The 20,028-nt window shown below is 36.7% G+C and overlaps 1 protein-coding gene across 6 annotated transcripts in view; it reads left to right on the top strand.

The window, feature by feature from the left end:
• Window positions 1–9,430: 9,430 nt before the first annotated feature.
• Window positions 9,431–20,028, top strand: part of CD36 (CD36 molecule) — a 31,527-nt gene continuing 20,929 nt past the window's right edge. The window contains exons 1-3 of one of the 6 annotated variants that reach the window (XM_032688369.1): window positions 13,855–13,987; window positions 14,790–14,879; window positions 17,938–18,174. In XM_032688369.1, the coding sequence (XP_032544260.1) occupies window positions 18,055–18,174 (120 nt within the window). In that variant the 5' untranslated portion in view covers window positions 13,855–13,987; window positions 14,790–14,879; window positions 17,938–18,054. Of the gene's footprint in view, window positions 9,453–13,854; window positions 13,988–14,766; window positions 14,880–17,937; window positions 18,175–20,028 lie in introns of those variants that run through there. The other 5 variants (XM_032688370.1, XM_032688368.1, XM_032688372.1 and 2 more) reach the window with 5 other exon arrangements.

Raw genomic sequence — 20,028 nt, 5'->3', positions numbered from 1 at the left:
CTGAATAATACCATGGAACTTCTGATTTTCATCTGCGTTATATTTATGTAACTTCATTACTTTGTTAATGCAAATACTTTTGGATTCCTGTGACCTATCACTTGATGTGGCTTCTGTATCTAAATGGCTCTGAATAATTCGACTCAGTCAAAGAAGAGGACAATTAATGTCACTAATTCTGGGCATGTGAGCAACAGGATGAGGTCAAATTCCTCCCCTGACATTTTGGTGTGCACCACGGGAGTTTCCAGTCTCACCACCTGGACTTGGCACTGACTTTCCCCTGGGCTCTGTGGATACTCTGTGAACACACAATTACCTGAGTAAATCTGTCTGGGATGGGTTGTTATTAAACAAGGAAGTACAGCGTTTTGTAGTTTCTAAAGTCAGACTAACTTTTAACTTTTTAACATGTACAGAAAGTAGCAGCAGTATATAAATTTCTCTTCATATTTTTTTTCATTACTTTAGAGACTGTTAGGCTCCCTCTTCACAAAAAGCACGTAAAACAACATTTTCAAGGGCTCTAAAATTTATAAACTTTACAAAAGTTTATTTCTCATGTCAGAGACTGAGCTACTGAACTTTTCAGGAACTATTTTGATTTCATTCAAAAGAAATAATCTTGCCATCTTACTTGCTATCCTACTTGAAGCACCAATTACTCATGTAATGCACAGCATAATGCTGTTGTACTTTCTGAAAACAAATGTGGCAGCACTATCTCCCATTTTGTCATGTTATTGGACATGCCATACAAACAGACATAGATGTCAAATATTCATCATTGTAATATTATTTTATTAACATCACTAAGTATTGCATAGTGTAGATTAACATGCTCCTTGCTAAACCTTAATATTGAACTAATTTATATCTTAGTATCTAATTAATTTAGACCCGTAACTGTTGAATTCATATGATGGGTCCATTATGTGCCTCTAAAACTGCTTGAAGTAAACAACTGTTTGGAATTCCATCAGCACTCCATGACGTTTAGGCCTCATGCATTGGAAGTGCAGAACATTTGACCAGAATAAAAACTTTATGAACCAGATAAAATATGACAATTTCATGCTGTGATAATTTAATAAAGAGTCATATGATCTCTTTGAACTGTGATGAAATTCACCCTGAGCAAAACCCAGGAACAATGCTCATAGGCTGTTTAAATTCAGGTTATGCCACTGTATCAAGTCTCACTAAGTACAGTCAATTTTCAGGACCAAACTCTTTCCACAGTAAGTAAATTTGAGTCAAATAAGTCTGAATAACAAAATGAGGATTAGAGCAGGTCAGATAAAGTTTATAATATAATTTTATTTGTTTCTGCTCCCTTCTGAAGCCTCACGAGTTTGCATAGGAGATATTTCTGAAATCCTGAAATTCTTTCAAAATTTTGGAGTCCAGTTTTGCATACTTTTTGTGGGTATTATACTGGGTATTATTCTTCTTTTTTTTGCAAAGCAATAGACACTAGTGGCAGATAGCTCATGAGAGCTGCTTTTAATTTATCATATAGTAAAGATGAGAAGACTTAAGTCCTAGAAATGTGTATTTTTCTCTGTAGACAATGAAGGGATTCTGGGTAGACATTCAGATGTCTACAATGTGGACAACTAACCGCAGAAAGATGAATCCCACCCAGAATAGCAGGTCATTTCCTCTACTTCACAAAATGCATATTGATTCAGAACTGAAGATTTTTCAGGAAAAAAGAAATATGGTCTGTTGCATGATATTTGCTGGTTTGTGGGGGTTTTGTTGTTGGTTTGGTTTGCTTTGGTTTGGTTTTTTTAACTAAGAACTGTTAACTTTTAGTCCTGAAAAAATTTACTGAAGTTCAAAGACAGGAAGCACTGCACTGGCTCAGTTGTCCTGGGATGCTTGAGGGCTGCACATCACCTTCATTGCAGGGAACAACAGCAGCATGAAAATTTCCTGCAGTAAATTGGAAGATGTCACATATACAGTTAAAGGCAAATTTATGCTGGATTTTGATCCTTAGAATTGTAAGATCCAAACAAGGTATGTTTTCAGGTGATCCAGAAAGATCTGGAAGTGAAATTAGGTGACGTGTACAGCTAAAACATTTACATTGGATCTATACTTAGGAAGTTGGTCTCGTCCCAATTATAAAATCTGCACTGGGCACATGCTTGGTGTATAATGTGAATTAAGAAGTACTGAAGTGGTATTTAGATGAGGAATAGCTCTAAAAGTGGCAAACTGTTCATGGATTAATTTCCTCATAAGAAAATGAAGGGTACCTGGAAATACAGTAGCCACATCAAAAAGGTTTGCAGCACCTCAGAAAGCACCTCGGTTTAAGCAGCACACTAAGTGTGGCAACATGCCAAAGAAATAGGCCTATATTACTGCCACGTTCTTCAGCTGAGGAACCTGGATGGTATTAAAAGTATGGCTTTATTAAGGCTCTGCAATGAATCACAACACAATTTCAAAGGTCTACATAAGCCCAAATCCTCCCAGCAACACGCAATTCAGTGAGGCACACATGGAAGTTTCCAAGGAAAAGGTAGTATTTTTCAGGGTGCTTGCATGGTGGAAAATGGCAATAGGCAAGATTGCAAGAGGCAAAAAGGCTCAGCTACCCACTACGTTACAGGAGACTTTCTTTGAAACTGAAACCAGGCACCAGCACGTATGTTTGTGTGTACATGTAAGCATGTACAAAGTATTTATTCGGTCAAAAATCAGATATTATTGCCCTTAATGAGCCCTTAAGGGCCTTCTCATTTTACTTGGTCAAAGGAAAGTAAAATATCCACAGGAAAATATATTCTCAGGTTTACTATCCAAGAAAACATAAGACCCTCTTACAAGTCTCACCAGTTAATGAGGCAGCATATGCCTGTCATGCCAAGATAAAGACTCTTTTCATTACATGCAAATGAAGAATCAAAATACTAGGAACTGCTCGCTCCAAATGTCAAAGACATTGTCTTTTAGTAGCTTTTTCATAAACCCAATAGAAGAGAGATTTCTGCCATGAAAGCTGTTGGAAGGCCATGAAAAATCATCTCCACTGCAATTGTTTCTGTCTGTTTTAAGGAGATTTGTACGTCACATGAATGTGCACACAAACACTATTAGGCTGTAATGTGTACATTACAATCACAGACATCTTAAAACTATAGACAGAGGCATCATATGTAATCAGACAGATATCAGCTGATAGGTGTCTATGGTGTTTGTTTGACCAAGATGCTGGAATGCTCCCTTAGGTACGCAGACCTTGGACAATATAATGTTCAGATAAGACCTAGAATGTGTAACTGTTGTTAAAACAGTTTTCACACACAGAAGCATGGTGGGAAAAAAGCTTCCCTACTGCATGAAAGTGCAATGCTGAGATGAGCACATAGAAGGCTTTTAGAGGTACTGTTCTGATATGGGCAAGATTTATCCTGTGAAAGCGGGTGAGCAGACAGCCTCGTAGTGAGGCTTGGGGAAAGGAAGAGAGGTCCATGTTAGAATCTTGCAGCAAGAAAAGGAATTCTGAAAGAAGGACTGGTGAAAAACTAACTAGGAAAACCACAAACAGGGCAAAGTGCAGCATGGAAGAAGGGGTTGCCAGAAGTTGGAGAGACAGAGCATTTATACGCCTGTAATCCTGTGGCTGTTACTACCCAGAAAGTCTTGGGAGTGTCCTGCTGAATCCTCTCCAATACCATTTTGAGAATCTGATAAGTAACTATTGTTACTTTTTGCCTAAAACAGAGAAGCCTGAGTATAATTACATGGAGGGTGTGTGCTTTACCACAAACATGCCTGGGGCGTTTTATACTGTGACGACATGTTTACAATTCTGTCATCTTTATCCTATATAATTTTAAGGATTGTGTTTAAATGCTAAACACTAACGAGTGCTCTGACTTTCAAAGCACAGGACAGAGATGAAGGATACATCGTATTTTCTTTCTAGCTGTTGTGGGCTGGAAGGAAGGGCACAATATTGGTTTGGGTAGTCCAATATGCCTGCTTTGCTACTGGACCTGCCTGACCCTGCATCCAGAGAAGTCTGAGCTGTTCCCACCCTCGTCTCAGATCCTCTCTCAGTTCTGGTCCAGGTAAGATGAGGATGAAGCTTGCTTTTCTTATCTGGCCCACCTGCTTCTTTGTGTATGGGTGAAGCTGTTCAGTATTAATTTTCTTAAAAGTGGAAGGACTTCCAAAAGCATGCTGAATGACAGCTGGGCAGAGAAATAGATAATGGTCAGAAATACTGTGGGCTTTACTGTTTTGATGTTTAGGAAGGAACACAAACAAGAATATACTACAGTATTAAGTTACCAAACTTAAATTATTATTTATAATTAACCTTTTCAGGTAAGACTTGTCTGTGTACAAAAGAACACTGATAAATGTGCCTTTCATTTACAATCACTTTTGATTAACTGATGGTGTGAGAAGGTTATATACTAGAACTTCAGGCAGAGGGAAAAGAAGAGAAGTGGGAGGAGAAAGAAAAAACTATCAAGGGAGATTTGGGGAAATATAAATGTTAATGCCAGGGAACAAGGACAGAACTGATGGAAAGCTGTAAATTCTGGGAGTGGGAAAAATACCCTAGAGGATAATCCAAGGGGGGAGGAGACAGACTAGAGGAGATGCTTGGTGGAGGAGTGACTGCTGAGATGATAGGGTGGAAGATGAGAGAGGTATACATAGAGCTGGAGGAGGGAGGAGATTCTTGGAGAAGGAAGGGGGGGTAAAAGGAAGCATATGTAGAAAGGAAGGCAGAAGGGAAGTCTGGCAACAAGCTGGAGGCTGCAGCTGTGAAAGCCACACAGGAAGCAACCAACGGGACTCCAAGAAGACCAAAGGTAGAAGAACAGCATTTACATAAAAGGATAGGTCAGAAAATATCCAGATCAATGCAAATTTCAGGAATATTTTTGATTTCTACCTTTTCTTTGTAACTTCATTTTCTGACTAACTTTAGAGACGTAGAAATTTCATAGAAAGTCAGGTGAAGAGGTTTATGCCATGGGGTACCTCTTGAGTTAGTACATGTAGATGTAGTTTTATAGCTACTATTATACTGACTCACCTCCAGGGTCCTATTAATCCTCTGGGACAGCTTTTATCTTAATTATGAAAGCACTTGGCAGACAGGCTGATCACTGTTGCTGTTTGCTGTAACTGTCTGGAAGGAGGTGCCTCAAATTATTGTTCAAATAAAAAAAAATACAGTGCTTAAAACGTAATAATCATCCTTGCTATAATAAGTATCATCCTTGCTATAATAAAAGGATTTCTCAAAGATCCAAAAAGACTGGCAGAGGAAGCAATACTACTGCCACTTATCTCAAAAGTTCATTTAGACAACCAAATTCTGAACCAAAGCCTGTGGAAATTGCTAGAAGGAGTCCTGTGAATTTGAATAGCTGTACTCACAGCTGGGATCCCTCATCCTGAACTGTCTCTGTGTTTTGTGTAAGTAAATATAAAAAGCCCAAATTGGAAGAGTTATCTCTAATATGACACATTTCACCTGGCTTCCAGTACATTGTGGGGATTAACTGGGATTAGACTATGTTTGCAAAGAGTTACTGCAAAGAGCAAAATCAATTAAGCTGTTCTAGATTGGCAACAGGGACCTGAAACATTTTTCTGACTGCTGGGAATTGCAGAGGGTAAAGATATCAAAGGCAAAGGCTGGTCCTGAAAGAGTTTCTTGGAGCTGGTCTTTCTTGCAAAGCATAAGTGTAAGAGAGTATTATCTTGGGCTCACAGGTTTTATAGTTCCTTATCACTTGAGACAGTTTAGCTATTAGGGAGTTTAAAAGGTCTGTGCAACTTTCTATTTCTCTTTGTGGCTAATGAAAGATCAACTGGCTGGTAGGGCACTGGGCAGCAGGGTTGCTTTGGGTTGCTACAGCAACTTGATTTTTCTGTGAATAAGGAGATAACTTTGCAGGCTCTTCTGCACCTCTTCAGTTCCTGGTGGCAAGAGCAGTGAGAGCAGTTCTCCCTGCATACAGGTATGTGACCCTGCTCCAGGGCTAAAGGCAGTTTCTCAGCACACAGTTGGATATTGTATTCATTTCTCGTGACCATACTATTGCATCCTATAACTTGCAAAATGCTCTTAATTGCTAGTTATTAAAAGCAAAGACAGATGTCATCCAGCCTCTATTTCGTGCCTGTTTATAACTCTAAGTTGATTCACTAAAATTTAGAAAGAGTAAATATAGTGGTAATCAAATTATTTCACTTGCATATTAGTATCTTGATAATATTGTACATATTACTAATGTTTCACTGTGATTAAGAATAAATATATTGATATTCAAAGTGCAACAAGTGTATTAAGAATTTGCCTGAGTCATTATCGTATACACCTTTGTTATAAAAAATATTAATGAAGATATCAAATTTATGGCTGTATGCATTTAATAACTGTGTTATAAAATAACATCTGTAAATACTGTAGTAATTATTAATTATGGGAATTATGTAATTATTCATTAGGGTAAAAGGCATATATCTGCATTTCTATGTTGATTTAAAATTATAATTTGTGTGCAGTAATTATGCTGATGTAACAGAAATTTATTTTTATATGAGAATCCTGAGATCAACTCAGTACATACAGCATAGTCATTTACTATTTTAGTGATCTGATTCTTTCAACAACTGATATAATAACTGATATTTACTCAGTGTTTTGTTTTATTTTTAACTTGGCAAAAATATCCTATTCATAATAAATGTGTAGTCTGTAGTTTAGTTTGGGATTTTTTTTTTCCCTCAAGTGAGACTTCAGAAGCTTTTATATAATTGGCACAACCAGGAAAATGGTCAGAAATGTAAGGGGTTTGGATTAAATTACTGTATTTTGGAACTACTTTTTTTTCCTTTTTTTGTAACTGATAGTTATATGCATATTTTTGTATCATGTTTTCATCTGACAGAATAATTTCATGTCTTAGCATCAGAAAATTACATGATCTCAGAAGTTCAGTATATTTATTAGTTCCTTCTTGCATTCATTGCTAGTGCACAGAAATCACTGCTAGTACTTTTCTACTGCTCTGTTCTTCATAGCTGTTAATGTTTCTTAATACACAATGATAATACACAATTTTTTATAATCTCTTTAGAACTTCAGCTTCTGTCAAGATATCTCTTGGGACAAGGGCGATTTTATTTTTCAGTTTAGGGTGGGTTTTTTTGTCTGTGTGTGAGCTACATTCTTTCATTGTGGTAGTTAAATATCTTCTCAAGAAAAATATGTAGAAAGGAAAAATTCATTTTTTTATCACACACAAAAGAGCATCACATTAGCTCTTAGAATAAAGAAGATTCTTTGATATAAATATCCTTTGACATAAGAAAATTTATATAATTAATTTTCCATATAATCAAGTCGTTTAAATAAAGTCTAACTAACCAGCTCCATAGAGAAAGGCTATAAAAGGTGAGAAACTCTATGGCAGTCATAGCACATGTTCTTTAAAGTACCTGAATGTTTCTCCCTCACCCAGAGTGCCAGGCAAGACTCCCCCAGTCTGCACCTCTGCTGCAAGCTGGAGAAGAAAATCTGCTTTTCTGAGAGTGTTTCCATCAGCTTCATGCTGCCACTGCCACAGTCTCTGAGATTTCCTCTGGAGGGAGAAAACTTACTCAGGAAGGGCTTGGGCCTGAATTAATTCTCAAGAGGATTTGCTATGTCTCCCTTTCTATTGGTAGAAAACACATATCTGGATGGCAGAGGCCTAGATCCTGTGGAACTATCCCAGCCACCAATTCTGGTTCTCAAAGTGGGGCTGCTGCCCCAGAACATGGGATGGCTTCAGTAAAGGTTTCTTCTTGTGCTGGCCTGATAAGGAGCAAGGTTTTTCCTAGCAGTAGGCTCATGTTTTGGCTTTGGTGTTTGAGGCTGAACCAGGTCCCAGGGAAGATCTTCTGCACATTGTTCAGACCAAGGACATTTCTCCAGGTCTGGAACATTTGAACTGAAAGAAAAGGATTTCAGTTATTTCATGGGTCACTTGAGAAGTCATCGAGAATTTGACCTTAAGCTTAGGTCTTCACCACTGGAAAAATCCCTTGTACCTTTGTTGTTCTTAATTACTACAGAGACAAAATTGCAGTGTAGTTGGTAGGCAAAATCTAACATAAGGACTACCCAGTCATTCATCAAAGCCACTGACATTGTCTGAGATGATTCATTTGGTGACTATTTCTCAACTAGGTATTGCACTGGTGACAGATTTTAGAATTACTCCATTATTCTGTGACTTCTTATCCAAGGAGAAGAGTTTTGCAAGAAGTGGAATATATCCAAGTAGGGACAAGATTTATTAAATTTCTCTTGACTTTCAGAAGATGCCTGCTTTAAAATTTTTCTCTCCTACCATTGGAATTTCCTCTCTGTACCCTTCTTGTGAAGTGTAAGGCAAATTTTTTGTCAGTAGAGTTGCCTTATTGAAGTTTAGGGCCTGACCTGCTTCAAATGTCATAGACTCAGTGCGGTAAAAAATTTTGGGAAGAGTGTGCTACTGCAGGTCATTCAAGATAAGAAGAAACCAAAGGGTTAAGCAGAACACCCAAGATAAGAAGAAAGTAACAAACCCAGCTCAACAATGATAGAATATCAAACACTGATGACCACCAGGCTGTCCAAGATAAGAAGCCAGATCAGCATAAAACAGAAATAGTCAAGTAGTAAATAATGAATATATTAGATAAGCAGAATATATCAAAATTAACAGCATATAAAGAGTGCTTGTCTTTTCTGCTTGGTGTGCTAGCTTTGTGTACTTACCACCTAGCACCCAAATTTATAAAAATATTGAATAAACAAATACCTTGGCTCTGTGTGTGATTGGCTTACTGGACATCCTGATTTTTGAGGCAACACTTAGGTTGCAGTGAGAAGGGTCTCTAGCATTAATAGACTGATCCAGCCATTTAAATAACAGATTTTTATATCTCCTTGCTGTTTCAGACTCACAAGAAGTGTATATTATTATATCACAGTTTCTGTATTCGATCCTTTTGTACTAAGTTCCTCCCTATCTACACCCTGAGTGACTCTCACATGAATCCACAATCAGTGAAGAAGAGCTGAGAATTAATATTTCCAGGGAAAAAAAAGTGAAGCAACTACTGGGTCTTCCATCACCCATTTTCCCCTTAAAGAACCTAGTTACAGTTTGACAGAGGAACTCATCAGTGACAGGAGCCAAATATATCACACTGTTTCCACTGTACTGCTGCCAAGTTGGCCTGAGCTGTTGGTATTTTAGGACGTTTTCCATATCGTCAGGACACACTGAGAATCACAAGGGACAGCACCTTAGGTCCTAACTCTTCACAGAGCTGGGAAAGCTACAGCTGGGAGTCTTTAGTGGGTAATGATGGAGCTACACACCAGTTTGGAATGACTCTTCCAAGCTCTTGTGAGGAGAAATCAGGTATTAATGCATGTTTGGGAGCATCTTTTTTCAGGGGATTGAAAACTGTTTGATATGAGTGGTTGGAATATGCTTCAGGGCATGCATTGGCAAGCCTTGAAGGCCAACACACCTGCAGTAAAAGTCTGTGATGTGAGCTCGGAAAAGAAATGCTACACCATGTCTGCAATCTTTGGCCAAACTTTCCATTAATGTCAGGTGGTTAATATCTTGAAGTTTTCTTCTTGCTTCACAAGATGTATGCATTTAACAGAACCTTGTATGGCTGCCCTGGTACTACTGTCAGCATGATGCACTGATGTGGAGTGGAACTGAAAGACCTGTTTGGAGAGTTTGAGTGGAATTGTTCTAACGTTGACATTCTAATCATTAGAGGTCTAATTTAAGTCAGTTGTTTAGATTCTCTGCAGTTAAAAGAGAGACATCTGTAGCTCTAAAGGTTATGCACCCCCTGGAAGTGTTCAAAAACTGACTAGATATGGCACTTTGTGATATGGTTTAGTGGGCATAGTGGTACTTAGTCAAAGGTTGGACTTGATGATCTTGGAGGTCTTTTACAACCTTAATGATTCTATGATTCCATATATTCTTGCCTAAGATAAGCATTTAAATCACATGGGATGAGTTGTGTTCATTCCTCTCCATTGAGAGGAATTCCTAATTCCTAAGAGGAATTAATTCCTCTTCCTTAGGCCAGCTGTCTGCTTTTAGCTGGATAAGTTTATTTGCAACAAATATTTGCAATTAACTTTACACAAAAAAAGAATTATTAATATGAAACTATGCCTTTCTTTTATTTTAGGTCCTTAGAGATAAGATATTAAAAGCAAAACTGAAACAACTGAAATATCTTTTTACTTCCTTCCTTTTTATGTGAGGTGACTATTCCTGACCTACAGAACTCTGTTCTATCCTGTGCCTTTTGGAAAATGAGGTGGTACAAAGTAGCAGTCACTATGAGACAAAAAGAGTAAACACAAAATTCAGGAAGAAAAATATTAGTTCTGTATCACTATTTTATAATTTGTGTGTCATATATTCATGTTCCTTATGGGTAATACCTGAAGATAGCCCATGTTCACTCTAGGGGAGGTTCTTGTTCAAAAGAAGTGAATTCACATGTGGTTTGGATGGATAGCTCAGGTGCTGCTTCTCATGTATTATGAGATGAAGGTTTTAATTTCTTTAGGAAATCAAATTAACTTTCATGGATACAAAATTCACTCCCTATAAAACAACACCTCCTAGTATCTCCAATACACACAGAGGATCAAGTCTTATGCAGCTGGTGGCATATTGCACATTTTCTTCCCTAGACTGTTCATCTTGATTATTCTCCTCCTCAGTAGAACTAAGTGTACATGGGTGAACATGAGAGCTTATTTGGGGACAGGAGCAACAGGATGGTTTTTTTTGTTTGATTGGTTTTTGGGGTTTTGTTTGTTTGTTTTTGGTTTGGTTTGGGTTTTGTGGGTATTTTGAATGATTTAAGTCTTTTACTACTGAGCAAGGTACAACACTTCCTGTGGGACTTCTCCACTTCCAGTGAAGAAGCCAGAGGGCCACTAAGTGGTAGCAACAGGATTTTTAGTAGAGAGTGTAAAAGCCACATAAGATGATGCTAATAAAATAACCTGGATAAACAATAAATTTGTGCTTTTACTTACCATAGAAAGGGCAGAAACATAATTCCTCACATCTTTATTTCAAAATAGGGAGAGTACTCAAAAGTTCCTAGAAAATCATGTTTTGAATGCTAAGAATATTAACCTCATCTTTGGCTTGGCACTTTACCTAAGAACTAGAAAGTGGATTTTGTTGGGGTTTTTTTAACAGTTATTGTCCTTAAAAACTTGATAGGGTGCAAAAGCACAGACAGGAGTTTCCCAGAGCCTTCTAGTTTGCTTCCTAACCTCATCTAACATATGGTAATATTTCCACATCTGAAAAGGAATTAATGTTAAGATTGTTTTTTATAAGTTTCATGATAGGCAGCTGAAGAAAAACTCTGTCTCATGACGATGGAATCACAGGAATATAAAATTCTGTGCTGTACTGTATATCAAAGAATTCCCATAGGGATGTGGAAATGTTTATGTAAATCTCCTAAAAATTCAAATTATATATACTGTAAAGGTATTTCATACCCCGATGGACTGGATCATAATGTAAAAAAAAAAAAAAAAAAAAAAGGAAAAGGGAAACATAGACTGTTTAAGAACCTCAGGGCATATAGGAAAGAATCCCAAATAAAGTGCTTTCCAAAAGACCCAGCTATGAGATACCTATTAAAGGCATAAATAACACCTCTTCAGCATTTTCTTGTCAGCAGTATGTTTACTCCAGGAAATGTAGGGGGACTTTATTTGGAGTTAACTGCATTTCTCTTTTTATGCTTCTTGCAGTTTTCTGTGTCTTCATCAAGTATGTGAGTGTCATTTACCCTATTTCTCCTTCTTGACAGTTTTTCCTGGTGGGGCAGCTTCTCTGTTGTTGCACCACTGGGGACTCCAATGAAGTACATAATTGTTTGGTTTTTGTGTCTTTGCTCTGTTGTTGTGTGTCTCTACTTTCTTCTCTATAACCTCTGAACTCTGATGTGAAGCCAAAGAACACAGGACCATTAGGCACTTATGGTTTGTTTTGCTTTGTTTTTAAGAAACAGAAATGACTGACATCCAGAAGTTAACAGCTTCTCTCTGAGTTTCCAGTTCTTATAGCTGGTTTCTGCAGTTGAACCAAGTAGTCCTCATTTCCTGGGCGAGCACTGCTGCTAGGAGAGATTTTGCTTATATGGGATGATAATAGGTTATTGTAAGTCACAAAATTAGGTGATACAACTCAGCATGTGTATGCTGAAAACTGAACTTCATTACATCAGCATTAGTGCCTTTAGGATTCCAACAAAAAACAACAGTAGATATTTTCATCATGAATGGTGCACAGTGACTCCCATACACTGCAGAAAATGAGCGTGGCAGGGACCACCTTCATGGGCAGCAGTGAAAGAGGCAGTTCAGCCTGGAAGAAAATCTGGGGGATCCCAAACAAGAGTATCCTCAAGGGAGCATCACATGAAGAGAGGTCCAACAGAAACAACTAATGACAATATTGACAAAAGTAGTGCATGGGACACATAGTGTGGAGGGCTGCTTCTTTCAGCGCTTAAATTCCACTCTTTAGTTACAAAATAGAGGAAAACAAATGTACTGCACTTTTCAAGGATGTGAAACTGGAGTTAGCTAGGGTCACTAAAGTTCCCTGGCAGCCAGCCTTTTACACAGACTCCCCTATAATAGGTTTCCTTCAAAAGGCCAGGCTCACTTTCAGTCTTGCCTTCACTACTACGAGATAAAACCTCAGATTCATTAATCTTCATCCACTTTAGATTTACTTAGCAGAAGTAGATTAGAAAACAGCAGATACAAAATAGCAAACAGTCAGTCAAACCAGCAAATACTAAACATGGGAATCACAAACTATTCAGTGCCGTACCCTGAAAGTCTGGACCTAATAATCTATTTTTAGAAATATTTTCTCTCTTATAATTAGGCCAAGTAAAGATCACTTCCTCTTGCTGCTGCCAGAAGAATCTTTTAAAACAATGCATTCATTTAATTCACCTGAGATGAGGACATATTTAGAAAATATTTGTGCAAAAGCTTGGCAAACTTCATTATTAGTAGACACTATGATGGAGCGACATGTTGGTTGACAGAGATAGCAGTGTAAAAATAAATAATTTTAGATATGTTCAGAAAAAGAAGTTTCTGGCATGATGTTATCACAGAATATTGCAGAATACCACAGAATATGATAAGTTGGAACTTGCAGTAAAAGAGGAAGGGCCTTAGCACTTTGTGAGGAAATGTCGTAATCCAGTATCTGAAAAAAATTACTCTGAAAAATATTCTAACATTTCTTGATTCTTATTACTTTCAAACATGCTATCATGATGATTAAACTGAAAAGATAAACAGCCTGAGTAGCTCACACCAGTGAGTGTATTTTAACAGGGAATGACTGCAGTAGTAAGGCTTTATTTATAATTATATAGCAGACCATGCTAGATAGAAAAGAATATTTGAAAATATTCTGTATCTTAAAGAATCTATCAGGAACTGGTTGGTCATAACCTACTAATGTGAGCAGTTTTAAAGCAAATATATATTAAAGAAGTGACTAGGAACCAAATAAGTAAGTTACCCTTTTGTCTCCTTGACCTTTGACTCACTTGGATCAAAATTTGATAAAGACTGCAGTTGCTAAGTATATTACCACGCGATGTAGGTAGTGGCTTTTAGTCAGACTGTAAAAATAACCCCCTCCCCCAGCACGAGTACAACTTAACTTTTTCTTCTGGCAAAAAGATAAAGTGGGAACTGACGTCTCCTGGAATATATAAACACTCCCTCAGAGTTCAGAGCCTATGTGCTTGGTGGGGAGATTTAGCTGCTTGTCTGCTGGTAACTTGATGCAAGTCATGTGTTAAGTACTCGTTTGTTCAGCTGAAAAATCAGTTGCCCTTATTCAAGGTGAGTCATATGATACAACATTTAAAATCAGAAGGTTTTCCTCAGAAATACTTCACCGGTCAGTTGGTGGAAAGCTCTTGAAAATGTTTATTTGTAATGCAAAAAAAAAAAAAAAAAAAAGATTTTGCAAAGCTGTTTGCAAGCAAGAGTGAAATTGTACATGTATTAGTAAAATGCTTTGTTATTATGATAACAATGGTATGTTATGTTCAGTATTGCTGGCTTTCCCAATTGCATTCTATCTTTTGATATTTAATATTCTTCAAACTACTGTTCTGAAGTCATGTGAATTTATAAGAAATGCAGATTTTTAAAGTGAGATTTCTAGCATTTTCTATTGCAATTAAAAAGCTTGGAACTATAATTTCAAAGTACATCAAATATTAAAAAATAGCAGAAATAATCTCTTTTCTGCAAATGCATCTCTGAAGAATTTCAGGATTTTTAAGTCCTCCATCTGACCTTGAAGAAAATGGAATTAGAGTGTGATATTGTGTTGCAACTCTTGAGTTTTCAAAACACATTTTAATTTTCACTGCTTTTTCACCACATAATTGCTCTCATTTGGAGCAATAAAGATGATTCTGTTTCAGAACTGAAGCAATGTTGAGTCAAACAGTGTTTAAAAATTGCTGTTAGAGTTGGAGAAATAATTAAGAAAATATAGATGAAATTATTTGGGTTTTATAAGGACTTGTTTTAAACTGAAATGTACAGAAGTCTAAGTTAAGTAGAGAAAAAAGAATTTAGTAACATTTTGCATCTTTCCTCCTATACAGTTGCTTATAAATTGTCTTTTCAGAGATTTGAATGGACCATTTTCATTGTCAATATTTTGTGAAGGATGTTTGAAACAATACTGAAAAGTACATATCCAGCACTCTAGAATGGGGTAAATATTCTTATTAATCCTGTAGTCAAATCTAAGTTTAAATTATACTACAGTCTCATAGACCATATCTAATTTTGTTATGGTATTTTCTATTCTGCTTAGGGTACATAATAGTCACTTGAATATGAATCCCCAGAAAGTGCATTCTCATGGGAAATTTCTACCTTAATCTTTATATTTTGCATTCAATTCTGATAGATGAGAATAGTTTGTTGACTTCTATGTGCAATTGAGTGTTATTGTGTGAGTCTCTTCACTGCAGTTGTGTAATGGATAATTTGAATTGCATAAATTTGGATGTCTAGACTCTCATTGTGTTTGGTGGGAGAAGGGTGAATATTTTACAATTTGCAGAACTTGGAATAGACATAAGTTGTTAGCAGTCAGTTGCTTGCTAGCTGTTTATTGCTAGTGCTCATGAGGGATGCCTAGTCTGCCTAAAACAAAATAAAAACATTGGAAAAGCTTGCAGAAACTTAGATGGAAGTGTTTCTTGGTGGAAAGTGTATTTCTGTTGAATTTGAAAAGCTTCTGGAAGTTAAGTCAAGAAAAAAAGCCTGATGATATCTAAAAGACTTTAAACACTTACGAAAAAGAGCTAATTTCCATTTTAAATTTTAAAACATTTATTTCCACACTTTAAAAAAGATCTGCTGAATAGATAGTATTATGGGAAAAATCAACTGGAAATATGTACTTTTCAGAATGTGATTCAATTGAGAATTTTTTGCTTTTCCTTAGATTTGCTACAATGTGTAACCACAGTCAGGTTTTCAAATCCCCACACCAACTATCCAATGAGTTGCACAACCATATCACAGTCCTGCCTTTGCTAAACTAAAACTCCTGATCTGAACCTAGCTACAAAGATATGAGATTTGGTCCTAGTGACTTTCACTCATAAGTTCTTCAGGTCTAATGAATTTCTAGCTGAAGTTTGCTTCGAAATTTGCCCTTAAACACATTATACATCCATCCATAGTATCAGAGTCTTTAATGACTTGACAGTTTTATAATTCAGTTAAGTCAATTTCCAGTTATCTTTGTGAAAAGTGCAACAAAATGCATGAAAAGTCTGAGAAAACTGATTTTTTTTTTTAATGTTACCCCTGTGATGATTTTCTATTGCTAAACAAGCACAGAGTAACAGAGCTGGTAGAGAGGAGAGCAACTCAGTAAACCTGCAGTTCAAATAAGGTGTACCACCTCCAGTAGAAAAGCCAGTTCTACAGATGTAAAGTGACTTAAGACAAATGTAGCTTCTTTTAGCTCCCTTGTATGTACAGGCCAAACAATCAAAGGTTTAAGCTTTCAAGTGGGAACCACATGGAATGACCTGGTGGCAGGTGGACGGACCGGATGACTTTTATAGTAAGGACATTTTTCTGAGGTTGTAAGCAGTCTTTTGGTCATTCTGCTTGCAAGTATCCAAGGAGAAGTTATTAACATACCAAATGAGCTCAAATGTACAGAAATAGAAATTGTTAAAAGCAAGAGAGCCATAAACTGCTGATGGTGCAAGAGCCCGCAAATGGTGGGTTTCCAACGCAGCTAAAAGGAGCTGACTGGTCTCAGGTACAGATGGGATAAATTGTGAGTTTGGGATGACAAGGGAGGACACATCACTGGCCTGATGACCATGCTAACTTATCTGTTAGGGCATGCTGTATGTCCTTTTTTTAATAAAAGGACTTCATAACTGATTATGAAAATGCAAGACACACTATTCCTATAGCTGCTTCACTATGTAGAAATTCATGAAATCCTTTGAGTCCTTTAGGTATCATGAGCAAACCGGTTCTTTCATTGTTCTTCCACTTCATCTTTCTGTTTTCCTTTTCTCTCTGAGTTTGCTCTTGAATGCATAATTAAACCTGCAACTAATACCTCCGTAGAAATTTATTTAGAGATGATCACAACATATTAACAAACAGAAATTGATAAAAATAAAAAGGACATAGACAGTGGCATCTAAAATAGAAAAGAGCAGATTTTCTGTTAACTGGTGGTCTAAAGCAAATAACAAACTTGCAAATTCTCTGAATGTCACTAATTCCCGACCAAGAATAAATTTTAAATTAGGCACCTCTTTGTCTAAATTATTCATAAATGATAACAAGTCAGAAAAAATATCACTATGAGTTTATATTTTACCATATCTTTCAACACTGGTGCCATTCTGATTTTCTTTACAACTCCTTTCACTAGGGGCTAGGTCTTAAGGTATGTTAACACATATTACCAACGACTCTTGTTTTCCAAGTAATTGCAGATGTTTTTCTTTTGGGACTGAATAATCTTGAAATTTAAGGTATTACATCTTTCAAAGATCAAGCTCTAAACTCGCTTTAAAATCTCTGCTGCTCTGTAAGGCAGTTGGGATTGATGAAATTTGGTGGTAGGAATGCAGCTCAAGAAAAAAATCCAGTTGTGCCTTTGTCATGAAGTTGCTGAAACAAAGTTTTATCCCTTCAGTAGAGGACTGTGGACTGATGGAGATCTGGAAAGAGGCTTCTCACAATTGTCTCTCTCTAGGGACTGCCATTCCCACCGAGGTGCTGATGGACTTGGGGACTGTCTTAACTGGCATAATGCAGAAACAGCCTGAGTAGCTCACACCAGTGAGTGGTGTAACTCCCGGTTTTGCCTGAAGTGGGTGCCATGGGCATGGCAGGCTGAGATCAGAGAACTATCCATGTCCTCCTTGTTTGGCAGAGAGAGATTTCAGAGATGTCTACATCAGGAAGGGTGTCAGCTGAATAATAACTATATTAGATTGCCCTAATGCAACAGAGATGAAAACAAACAAACAAAACAAAAAGGCTAATGAAAGAACTTATTAATCTGTTTAGAGAACTGGAATGAAGAAAGATAATCATACATAATAAGCGATCAGCTTTCCAAAACTACCTGCAACTTGTTGTTTTGGTTTTTTTTTACCAGTGGCTGGCCACTGACTGGCTGTTGTAGACTTGTTATCTTCCTATCTTCTTCATGTCACGTACTTTGTACTTTGAGCTTTGGAATTTGATTTTGGTTCACTTTTTGCTTACATTAGCAGCTTCTCTGCTGAAGATCAGTGAGTCTGTTGGGACCAAGAAGTGAGGAAAAAGCATCAAGCCTTACAGCAAGGATATTTGTACATTGTCTACCTGCACTCTGACAAAGGAGAGGAATGGGCTGTAACAGAAACTGTGGGCTCCTCACTGGGGCCATTGTTGGCGCTGTGCTGGCTATCTTTGGGGGAGTCCTAATACCAGTTGGAGATAACCTCATAGGCAAAGCAATAGAAAAGGTACGGTTTTTTTGATTTTGTTGTTTTGGGTCCATTATTGAATAGTTATTATTTTTAAATCTTGTATTCTGTTTTTGCTTTGTTTCCTTTTTCTTTTTCTTTATTAAATCTAGTTTTTGTAATAGATGGGATCCAAACTTCTGTGGAAATACAGGCTACAACAGTATTTTTTTATAATATAGATGGGATCCAAACTTCTGTGGAAATACAGGCTACAACAGTATTTTTTTAAAAATATATTAATTATATGGCCATGTTTACTTGCTTGCTCTCTTTCATGCTTCACATTAGCAATCAAAATATTTTTTTCAAGATTGTGTTTTCAGTATGTAATTTAAAACTAAGTGGGGTTTATGTTTGTTATATTTATGATTGTTTCTAGTTTCTTTATCTTTTTCTTTATTTATTTTACTGGGGCTTTTTTGCTTATTTTGGTACTCATTTCATGCACTTATATTTATGTACTGCAAATAATCTAAACAGTATTCTGCTGCAGAATCCAATCCTACACTTCCTGTATTCAGCTACATTCTGTGATTATATGATCCAAGTCAATGTGCTCCACAGGACTGTAGGATCTGATCAAATATCTCTCCTTGGCTTAAGTGTGGAGAACAATTAAAGTAGAACGTTGTAGACCAGGCAGACACAGTTATTTTCTGCTTTTTAGATAATTTTATATCTCAAATCTAGTTTTATCTTTAAAGGAAAATGAAAAATTAATTTGTTAGACCTTTGGTGAAAAGGGTGTATAACTGAGGCTCTAAATCATGGAGTAATCTGGAGCAAAAGACCATGGAAGCCCTGGCATGTCCATTATGGAGACAAAAAGTCTCCTTGCGGTCACTGCAGCAAAGGTGGGTTCTCCAACAGTTAAATATCTAGAAATCTTAAGGTCTGTGGCTATTGCTTAGTGGTCTGCTGTGGTGCTGAAGACTGTGGACATCTTGGAGACACTTAGGCTTTTCTGGAAGACTACCCTTAGCTCAACAGCTGTTGAGTCAATTGAGGAGGTAGATATATGAACTATCAGGAAATGTGGAACTGTCTGTTGAGTCCCTGCCTAGATTATAGAATCACTTTTTAAAAAAAAATAAAAATAGATGCTTCTATATAACATCTTTATTTTGTCAGCCAACTCAGTGAAAGCCAAACTGTAGAGGAATTTTCCAACTGTTGTATTTTTCAAGAATTTTTCAAGTGTATAAAGAATAAAAAAAAATATCACTAGAGAATGTCTCAAGCACCTTGCAACATTTTACAAAAAAATCATACTCTATATTTGCAAATAATTTTGATTGCTGTACTGAGGAAGTGAGATGTTTTCTAGAAAACACATCATTTTGAAAATGTGTATCTCCTTACATTAAATATTTACTTTGAGTTAAACCAGTGTTGTCTTATGCCATCAAGTATTTTGAAAGCAAATTACAAATATTAGGAGTATTATGTGTTCATCTGTTTACTTACAATAATGAACCAGTTATACAGCATGGTTTGCAAATGTCTACATATTTAATTATACCTGCATGAGTGCTTAGTGGTAGAGCATTAGAGGGAGTAATTTTTCCCTCCATCTCTTTATAATTTTCTGCATTGTGATCATGTTTTAGATACTCGTACCTATTTCAAGGCAGCTTGTTTGATGTGTATAAAAAGGAAAATTTGTACCTGTAATCATACAAAACATAAAAGAGTAAATTTGTAGAGGCTTTATTTATTTATGTAAATGAGTACTTTTTTTCTAAGCACAAGTCATACTAGACTATTGTCTTTCTACTAAGTGTGCTGACTGTTCAGTGAGACCAAAAGACTCTTAAGACAACTCCTTTTCAGCCAAGGTGTGCCAACGTA

The sequence above is a fragment of the Chiroxiphia lanceolata genome, chromosome 5 (genome assembly GCF_009829145.1).
Source record: "Chiroxiphia lanceolata isolate bChiLan1 chromosome 5, bChiLan1.pri, whole genome shotgun sequence".
NCBI lineage: Eukaryota > Metazoa > Chordata > Aves > Passeriformes > Pipridae > Chiroxiphia > Chiroxiphia lanceolata.
Note: the sequence above shows the minus strand (reverse complement) of the source record. Positions and strands in the feature narration are given on the sequence as shown.